Below are 10,318 nucleotides of genomic sequence, written 5' to 3' on the forward strand. Positions count from 1 at the left end.
CGTTGAGTGTGAGTGTGTTTGCTCTCTCCTTCTCAGCCCCCCTCTCTCTGTTGTCTGGGTGGTTCTCCAGCGTCTGTTTGTTGGCTTGTTTGTCCCGGCGGCGGAGGTGCGAGTGCTCTCGTTTGGTTCTGCTGTCTTGGCCATTTTCTCGTCTCCCGTCCCGTCCCTCCCACATGCCCAAGCCGTCATTCTTCCCTCGCTCGAAGAGTACTGTACGGATACAAATCCTCCTTCAGTTCCTTTCTGGGGTTCTGCCAATTTTGACTAGATTCGTTGGAACCACGGAAGGTTACCCGGCTGCTTCTCTTCCCTTCCCCTCGCTTCATTCCCACGTTCCATTTTCCCTCTCTTCTTGTCCCTTGCCACACACCCTCCTTCTGCACCACCGCACCGCACCGCACTGCTGCACTGCGCTCGCTGGACTCGGCTGGGCTGCACGGCACGGCTCCAGGTGTCAATGTGTATCCAGAGAGCATGACACCTTTGCAAGATTACCTGCCTGTTCCTGCCTGACCCCATTTCCTGCTGCTGCAAGGTACGTACACTACATGCCAGTACGCTAAAGCAAGTTACACTAGTCCTTCTCCTAGTGAGAGGGAGACGGAGAGAGACGGAGAGAAAGAGAGAGCCTTGACTGCGGACAAAGTACCGTCTCTCCGTCTGTACTCTGTGCAGTGGGGTTTTTGAAGTTTGGAGCATGCCAAATTAAACAAAAACACATGCTCCCCTCTCTGTCTTCTCCCTCTCCCATTGCCCCCCCCCTCCCCGTCCCTTTCCGCATACTCTCTCTTCTGCCCCCTCCCCGGTACATTTCCCCCTCCACCGAGCGAACACACCCCTCCCCTCCCGTCCCCTCCCATCCCCTCCCAATTCCCCCCTTCAGCAAACCCCCCCTTCCACTGGGTACCTTTTGCCTGCATCCACATCGTCTCCCTCCCACCCCGGCAGAGGTGACAAGAGAGCAACGACAAGGTCGTAGTCGGGACTCTCACAGGCCTTGTCGACATTCCTCCTCTCCTTTCCTCTCTTTCACCCCCTCCAAGGAAGAGGCAAAAAAGTCACTCACCAGAATCCACCCATTGTTACCAAACCCAAACGAATCCACCCCGGTCTCGTTCGAGCTGGAGCTGCCACCCGCGAGTTGGGTCTCGTTGTCGTCCTCCCGGCCCCAGAAAGGGCAGGGCAAGGAAGAGGACGAGGGCCCAAAACCAAGACACGAGGAGACGACCAGGACCCAACTGACCCAACTGACCAGAGCCACAACCACACGCGCAACAACCGGGTCCCAAGCCCAAGGGCCCCAGAAATCCGTTGCCGCATCCGCCTCTGGTGCTGCTCCAGTTTCTGACGAAGCAGGCGCGGAAGCGGAAGAGTTTGCAAACATGTCCCAATACATGTACACCAGCGTCGCCCCCTTACCTCCCGTCTTTTCTCGCATCGATTCGTCCAGACCAAAGACTGCGACGTCCTCCTCCTCATCCTCATCCCCCACCACCACCAATAATCAACCCGCGGCCGCCTCGACAACGTCGCCCGCTTCATCAACCTCCGCCGCGACACCACCCACACCATCTTCGTCGTCCTTCTTCTCCAAGGCGAACCCGGCAGACTCTTCTCGCCTGCCGTCGCAACAGAAGCCCAATCACCGCAACTTCAGCCAACACCATCCGTCGGCCCGTCTGCAACACGCCCGCACCTCGTCGTCGTCCTCCGCGTCCCGCTCCTCCCACGAGACCTCGACGACTCCCACCTCGACGACCCCCTCGATCCCGCAGGCTGCGTCCCCCACCGACTCACGCACTCCCGCGTCGCCAACGTCACCCAAGAGGCTCAAACACAAACATCACCACTCGCTTCAGGAGACGCGTGTCGGCGCCGAACATCCTGCCCGCACGCGAGCGCCACCGCGCCTCCGCAAGGAAAGCGGCAGCTTGAGCTCTTACGCGAGACTGGCCCTCCAACCCCCATTGTCACCCCTCGTCGGCCTCTCTCCCAATGAGTTGAAACATGTCGCCATGCTCGTCGACACGGATACCTCGGGCCGTCACCTCGCCGCCCCCAAGGCCAGCGGGGTTCCCTTCTCCCGGACTGACAGTCTGTCGTCGGCCGCTCCCTCGACGACCTCACTGTCTGCTCGGACAATGACGTCGTCCGACCCCACCACTTCCTTTGACGCCTCCCGCCCCTACGCACTGCGGAATGGCCGAACCTACCTTTCCGACTCGTCACTGGCATACCCGTTGCCAGTTGACCTTCAAGAGATCCATCGCCAGTCGCTGCGCACATTGCTGTTGATACAGGTGTTTGGGTCGCCCATTTGCTCAAACTCGTTCGCCAACAAGCCACCTGCCCGCGTCCTTGAGGTCGCCTGCGGCTCGGGCTTCTGGAGTCAATCATGTCACCAGTACTTTGCCCAGCGAGGCCACTCGGACATTCAGTTTACTGGTATGGACATTGCGCCCATGGGCGCGAACGCGGGCGACGTGTCGCGCGACATGAAGTGGAACTTTGTGCAGCATGACATCCGCAACTTCCCCTGGCCCTTTGCCGACGGCGAGTTCGACTTCGTCATGGTGAAGGACCTGAGCTTGGTGGTGACGTCGCCGCACTCGCTGCAGGCCTCCATTGAGGAGTACCACCGCCTGTTGCGTCCTGGCGGCACCGTCGAGTTCTGGGATAGCGACCATCAGATCCGCATGCTGCGGCCCCACGCTGCGCCGCAGTCCGACAACGCGGAGGACACGGCCACCGTCTCGTCGCTCGGCGCATACCCCATCTCGGCCAAGACCCCGCTCAGCGCACCCCTGAACAACTTCCTCGTCGAGTACAACAGCTGGGTGCACCGCGCGCTCGAGGCCCGCAACCTGAGCCCCGTGCCCTGCACCCTCGTCGGCCCCATGCTGATCCAGGAGTCGGAGGAGCTGACGGACATACAAAACAAGCGCTTGGCGATCCCGCTTTCCGAAGTGCGCTGGGAGCGCGAGGGCGTCGGCGGCGTCGTCACCAAGGATGGCAAGTCGTTCATCAACTCGGGCAAGGGCAAGGCCAAGGACAAGCCGGACGAGCAGAGGAAGACGTTGACCGAGGCCCAGGCGGCGCTCCGGCGCACGGCCATGATGACCGTCGTGCAGCAGATCCAGAGCCTGGAGCCGATCCTGCGCGAGGTCAGCGGCAAGAGCCAGGATGAGTGGGACGGCTGGATGGGCAAGATGATGAACGACCTCATGAGGGAGAACGGGACGAGCTGGGGTGAGTGCTTGGAGGTGGGCGCCTGGTGGGCGCGCAAGAAGGAGCGGTGACGGGAAGGCGCATGTGTGTTCACTGAAGAGAAATGGGGACGGAGTTTGCATTTCGCCTGTTGGGGATGTCTCCTTTATTTCTTTTCTTCTATGTTGGGAAACCGCTATCGGTCTACGAGGTCCTTGGCTCCCGCGCCGTCTCGTCTATCCTCCTCACGCCCCCGGGACATACCGCTTTCTCAGCGCCCGGTACCGTTTGAGATAATACCTGCATGGAGTCCATCAGCATCGTGGCATCGGAGAAGTAGCACTGGCAGCAACAGTAACAGCAGCAACAGCAGCAAGTATCAGGAACAAAAGGGAAGTGGGAGGGGGAAACACGGGCAGGAAAGGCAGGAAACGAAGGGAATAAAAGGGAAGGAAGGGGAAAAGGGCAGAGTTCCAGTTCATCATCGAGATACCCCATCATCATCATCATCATCATCATCATCTACATCTACATCTACTACATCTCCATCTATCATCATACCGTCATCTACCGGAAGGGTTATTTCTTGTCTTCTACGTGTTGTCATATACCCGCTTCAAACTGAACCTAGCATCCTTGTGCGTACTTTTGTCCAAGAGAAGGAACTTTGTATGAATGAATTGGAGGTGTTTTGTTCTTGTTAATATGAGACAGCAATGAAAACCTTGTCGACTAGACATTGTGTGAAGGCTTGTGAGATGCAGGGTGCGTGTGTGATGTGTAGATGGGCTAGAGGAGAGAGAGTTGATGGAGAGGGGAGCGCCGCGGTGTGTACTGTCTGTACTGGGAATGTGGTATGGGACTGTGAGGTGTGCCGTCTTCGCGAAGACTGCTCTCCTCGGCCACGTACTGACGTGTCTGGTGTTTGCTTTGAGTGGGTTTGATCTGGATATGGGTAAGGGGAGACCCCGGATTCGGGGCTCAGAGCCCAGAGTCAAGACGACAACAGGAAGGCACCGTGGCTCCAACCAAGGAAAAGGACACTACTAAGCCCAACTGTGCTCTTGGGAGTATCCTGCCGAGGGGAGCTCACCCGCGTCAGGCATATGGAGGGCATGATGAAGTGGGAGGAGATGCGGGTCTCGATGGGAATTTGGCCACATCATGAGGACCTTTGCAACGGGATCGATAGAGCGTCTCGCGATTCTGCTCCGTGCCGTCCGGAACTGGGGGCGAGGGGAACTGGACCTCACGAGTGCGTGTCATGGGCATGAAACGGACTGGTCGTTCACGTGCGTTGCAAGGACTGAGAGCAAAAGATTGGGCGAGGGCCGGATCGCTGTGCGAGCGCAAGCGCATCACTTACAGTGCTTCAATTTCTGTCACGGGCGTAATGTTAGCTTCTGTTACGTTCTCCGGGTCTTTGAGGGCTTGTGTTTCGTAACGGGTAGAGTTGCGGCAGCGATACAAGAGACCCAGGCCAAGGGGGCCATTTGGGACGAATGGCTGTTCCTTGGGTCGGGGTCGCGCGGATGCCGATACTTGCGGACAGCGAAGGCGGGTGGGAAGGGGCCGGAACTGCGGTTGGAGAGAAATACTGTTGAGCAAGAAAGGATTGTCTTGCGGAGACTACATGGGTGTTTGATGATAGTCATGAGGTGACTGTGGGGGACAGATATTGAGGTCGTCATCGGCACTTGCCTCGGTGTTGAATATAGAAAATATCCCGGGAGCCGGGTAGGTGTTGCAGACCCAAAGTCATTGTGAGTGGCAGCTCCCGTGCGGCTGGGAGACTGACCGACACGCAACAAACAAGATCCATTTCCCGGCATGCCTGGCTCGCCGCATCGAAGAGACTCAGGGCAGGCGTGATGTGAATAATGTCTGGCGGCAGTGACCTGTCCATCTCGACGATGATGACGGTGTATCCTACAAATGGGGATCAAGCGGTACCAGAAGAGATAAAGAGGAAAGGCCAATCCCTTACAGTCACCGTGAACACAACGTCGGGGAGTGAAGAGAGGGATGTGTAGTGGTCCGTTTGTGCACTGAACGAGACAAATGCTTCTCGGAAGCGAGACATCGACGGGCAGGGTTGGCATCGGAGGAAGATGAACGTGGGCATTGAGGGCCGTGGAACCGAGGCGTGTGGTAAGTGAGCAAATGAGACGGAGTGGGAGCTGTGCAGTGAGGTGGATGACGCGTGATAAGGGGCTGTGAAGTTGGGCGAAGCCTGGGCATGTGTCGACGAGAGGTTACTTCCCCAAGACAAGACGGTCTAAGCAAGTAGAGATGCATAACCCCCTTTCCTCACAGACAGGTCTCCAAGCTTGGAGAGGAAGACAATCCAGGAGCGAACACCAGCTTGATGCTCATATGGGAATGGTGAATGGGTCGAACTTGGGGGATATCTTTCGAGGGCGGCCTGCCAGTGACATGTGTCGACAACACCACGGATATAATCCTCAAGGATAAAGACAAACCGTCCTAGCAGAGCAACCACGGGCCGCGTGCAAGCCAAGCAGATGGAGGGATGAGTAGGCTATTTCATGTGACGACTAGACACATGAGTCCCATGAGTGTGTACGAGTCCTGCTTCGCGGAGAAGGGCCATCCGTGATGCCATGGACAACGTGACCGGTGGGCACAAGAGAGGTTTGGCTTCAGTGGATAGCCTCGGGGGATATGCAGGGCGAGGAATTCAAACTGACTTATAGACGTGAAGAAAATAAAAAGGCAGTGGAAATCAGCATCCAACACTTGCTTGGCCATCCAAGTCAAAAAGACCTTGTCATTACCAACACCCTCTCTCTCACTCCACAGCACCCCTTCGAACCGCGAGACAATCAAAAGAAACAGCCCCGCGAAGCACGCAAGACGGAGCTCAAAGACATCGAGACGCAGACGAAAGAGAAACAGACATACCCTTCTTCACGTACTCGGCCCTCTCGATCCCCTGCTTGATGGCATCCTCGTCGCGCAGCCCCGCGTTGGCGCTAAAGGCCTTGTGCAGGCGCGGGCGGAAGTAGTCGTAGCCGAGGGGGTATTCGCGGCCGAGATGTAGGAGCTCTATGTAACGCGATTTGTCAGTGGACTTGTTTGTCCCTGCTTGAGGAACTGGGGGTGATGGCAATGGTGAACGGAGAGGTGATGTGTGCATAGAGTCTGGGGAGCTCCGATTGCTCATACATCCAGTCGTCGTTGATTCTGGCAAGAGTTGTAACCTGCCTCAAGAACTGGATCCGCAGTATACACCCAGCCCTCTAAAGATCATGGTAGGTGAGGAAACAAGCCTGAGCCATCCTGCAAGAGAACAATGTACGACAGTTGTTGAAGAGGCGATGAAGCTAGGGACTCGCCGTGGGGCATTTTCTCCCACAACAAATGGTGAAGGAGAGGTACAAGGTCAAGACTCACCCTTATAAATGGCGATAACCCGCCTACGCAGCTCTTTATTCACGGCGCTCATCTTCGTATGGCAGTGGGTTTACCGTCAAGTGAAGATGTCAGTCCAATGTTGGTATTGATAGTCCTCGGTGGTCCCGGCAGCAGCTTGGAAGCTCGGTGCCGGCGTTAGATGAGGTCGAAAGCTCGACGGATGATGTAACGGGCCCCTTCGCGGCATCTCACTTCCGCTGATTGGTTGGAGCTCTGGTAACATACCCACTCGTGTTGCTGCGTCAGCTGTTGTGTCGATAAGATAAGCATCCGACCTTATCCTCACGTCTCTAGGAATCGCGCCGCGTCCAAGGAGCTGTTCCTGAGCCGCAAGGAGCCCCGAGCAGCTTCCGCTGTCCATCTCTCGTCTCGTTCCCACCAAGATTCTTGCCCTGTCTCTCGCGGTATCCGAAATCTGGGCCACCTGCCCCTAAACATGCAACCCACGAGACTGCTTACCAAGCAAGCCGCGTCTCTGGTCCGCGCGGTTCCCGTGGGCGGCACACCCTCTGCGGGTGCAACGAGAGACCTAGGACGAGTCCGAGACGCTTCCGTCAAAGGCATGGGCCAAAAGCCGAGTATCAGGTACCATGCTGGCAGGCCACTCCTTCGAAGAATTGGCAAATGTCTCGCGTTCGGCTGCAACCCTCAGCAGACCGCTGATGCTGCTGCGCTGGTTCGCACGATTGTAAACAGGTGGTCCGGCATCCAGATGACCCTGGAAGGGCGTGGCACGCACGAGGACCTCGTGTACAAGGGACCGCTATGGGAAGGCGGCGACAAGAGCCTTGAGGCATCGCAACCGCCATGGCAAGTGAGTGGTGCTTCATTGAACCTCTGGCCCTGTGCCCGCGCTCGCAATGCACACTAACCAGTTCTCCTTCGTGTCCTAGGGCCTTGGCCGACATACCCAACTGGCACGAGTAGCTCAGCAGGCCGCGGTGCGCTTCCTCGACTACAGTCGTGCGACGGCGGCCCCCGAAGACCGGGACCAATGGCAGATACTTCGAAACGAAAAGATTCAAAACGACCCGCATTATACACCGCGATTGATGGCTACCGGTGTCCAGTTCAGCCATGTCCTCGTTCGCTTCCCCTTACCACTCTCCCTGCATGCCAAACACTCGCTGACGATGCTGATAGAGCCGCATGGAGCAACCGCAACTCGTCAGCGCTTGTGCCCGACTCAACTACTCCTCCAAGAGCTTCCTTGAGCAGGGTTATTTTACACTCAAGGTCTTCGTCTGGTCACATTTGCACATGACTAGATTAGCAGAGGTCACTCTTTGGGTGAGATACAACCGAAACGCGGACCCGGCCATGGCGCAATTCCTCGACAGGGAATTGAGGCGATTACTCACACTTGGCCGGGACCCAGCGGTGTACGACCGGGTGAGACAAGAACATGACGCCGTCTTGTCGGCCATTGATAAACTAGAAAAGGAGACCTGGGATAGGCACGATGCCGTCGAGGATTTTGGCACCGCCTCCTCCGACTAAGGCCTGGACACATGCTGCGGGGTTGGTTTCACGTGGTGCGGTGTGTCCCGCGGCAGGGCGTAGTGTATATCGCACGACACCCGGGAAAAATAGCCTTGGCCCACAGGTGTAGGCTAGTGTAGATCCAGGGACAATGAAGATTGGGGCACTGCGTGGTTCACCGCGGCGAGATGCTATCAAGGCTGTGCTGCAATCTCGGGCAAGTTGGTGGGAGTGGATTCTGCCAGTGGACGAACAGCGCGAACCGGGACAAAGGCGGGGGACCCTCGAAAGGGAAACCAAATCCGTCAGGGGCCAACCGCCTCCGATGCAAATGCAATGGCTCGATGGCTGGAGGAGAATGAGGCTCCTTGGCTCCGGACGCGACTCGCGTGATAGATGCTGCTGCATACCAGACGATGAAGCTGGGTCGGAGAATCATTCGGAGAGGAAATTAGGCGTTGATAATGCCCACAAATGTTGTTGCGAACCGCCAAATGTAGCCGATCAACGACACAAATGCTTGTCTGCATTGCGTGGCAGGACTAGCCGTAAGAACGCCACATGCGCACAGATGATGAACGATAGGGTCCAAGGGACTAGAATCCAAAGATTACAATCCATACTATTGCCGGCCTGAACCGTGGGAAACCCTTCTCAACCGTACCAATCATTAGTTGTCGCTTCCATATGTATCCCACCATTGCTGTGTGGTAAGTATACTGGTCAGATACAACCGCACTCGATGTTGGACAATGGCGTGCTTTCCACGACTCCCCTACGGTGGATGGATGGTAGGTACTGCTTGTCGAAAGCCAAACGATACGGCGGCACGGAACCAATGAAGTGGGACAGGTTTACAGGTAAGTGGGAAAAAAGGAGAAAGGGTAAAGATTATCCCTTGAAGAAAATTTTTCGAGGGGATACAAAAAAAAAAAAAAAAGAAAAGAAAAAAGAAAAAAAGGTCTACTTCTCGGGCGCGGTCCACGACAACTCAACTCGGCCTCGTGCGTGGCCGCTGCAAAATTCGAAATTGACTAAGAGGGGCAGAAAGCCCACCAAGAGATCCGCATCGCACGGAGCCGCCCTAGCGCTATTACGTTGTGTCGCCTCACGTTTAGGTGCGTTTCCGTACAGGTGCGTTTCCGTACTCCGTACTCTGTACTCGTCTGCTCGCTTCGGTTCTGTACCTGTAGAGGGGGGGCAGCACGCAAGCAAACTGCCAGACCGCCTTCAACGCTTGCTTCCATCTTGACGCCACAGTGCGAAGTGGGCGGACGGCGAGGGGTGCTGTTCAACGTTCGACCCCGCTAAACAGCGGCAGGAATATAACGGTCTGCAGGGCACCAATCAAGTCGTGCCAGGGCCGTAGACCGCCAAGCTTTCCCTTTCTCGACGTGATGGAGGGGAAGCTGGGCAAGGAAGGGGGGACGATGATGGATGGCAAGGGAGGAAGGGCTGTGAGGTGCATGAGAGGAGGCGTGTCGTGCTTGTGCTGCAAGAAGCTCGCGCCATGAAGCTTATTCCCGGGTAGTCTCAATGTTGGGATCAGTGAACGGGACCCAAGTCGCATCTTGACTCTTGCTGCCTTGATTAGAGTGGTCGTCTGTTTATCGAGCGATGTGATGTCGTTGACGCATTTGAGTGATTGATGCAGCAGCGGCATAGAGACGCGGTGACATCGCCTCTCCTCCCGTCACGCGCTCGTCCAACTTTAACGATGTTAGAGCCCCAGAAGGGGTGATGTGTGCCACTGACTCTCTGCAGAGTGCTCCTTGTAACCGCGAATCAGACATGGCGTCTGCAAATTGCTCCCCACGGCCTCCCGAGTCAGCAGTCCACTTGGAGTGAGCCAGCTGTGGCATGGGAGGCAATCTGGCAGGAGGGCGCCGCTGGTAGCGGTCAAATGCCGACAGGCAGATCGACTTGCTTTACCGCTCTGCGCCTAGCTCCTCTTCCCGCTCTCGTTGATTATGCTCAGGACCCACGGGGACCAAGTGGGGGTGGATGGGCACCTAAGGTTGCATCTGCCAATTACCTCTGTCGTGACTTGTCGAGATGGTGGGAGGCCCCAGCTGGAAGCTGTGCCTCACTGTGCCTCCTGGGAAGTCATCGTGATCGGAGGATAATTAGCTAAACAAGTGGAGATGACGGCAATAAAAGCTTGACCCTGCGAGCATGTTGTGGGCAAGGC

At 56.7% G+C, this 10,318-nt stretch overlaps 2 protein-coding genes across 2 annotated transcripts; both read left to right on the forward strand.

Moving 5' to 3' along the window:
• Nucleotides 1-1,382: 1,382 nt before the first annotated feature.
• Nucleotides 1,383-3,299, forward strand: ColSpa_06285 (uncharacterized protein; the record flags this gene model as incomplete). The annotated part of the gene is made up of 1 exon (XM_049272497.1): nucleotides 1,383-3,299. The coding sequence occupies one exon, from the start codon at nucleotides 1,383-1,385 to the stop codon at nucleotides 3,297-3,299; it is 1,917 nt and encodes a 638-aa protein (XP_049128454.1).
• Nucleotides 3,300-7,081: 3,782 nt separating this feature from the next.
• ColSpa_06286 (uncharacterized protein) lies at nucleotides 7,082-8,145 on the forward strand (the record flags this gene model as incomplete). Its single annotated transcript, XM_049272498.1, has 3 exons — nucleotides 7,082-7,459; nucleotides 7,539-7,730; nucleotides 7,789-8,145. The coding sequence occupies 3 exons, from the start codon at nucleotides 7,082-7,084 to the stop codon at nucleotides 8,143-8,145; spliced, it is 927 nt and encodes a 308-aa protein (XP_049128455.1).
• Nucleotides 8,146-10,318: the final 2,173 nt, after the last annotated feature.

Source organism: Colletotrichum spaethianum (assembly GCF_022836535.1).
Source record: "Colletotrichum spaethianum MAFF 239500 DNA, contig15, whole genome shotgun sequence".
Taxonomy (NCBI): Eukaryota; Fungi; Ascomycota; class Sordariomycetes; order Glomerellales; family Glomerellaceae; genus Colletotrichum; species Colletotrichum spaethianum.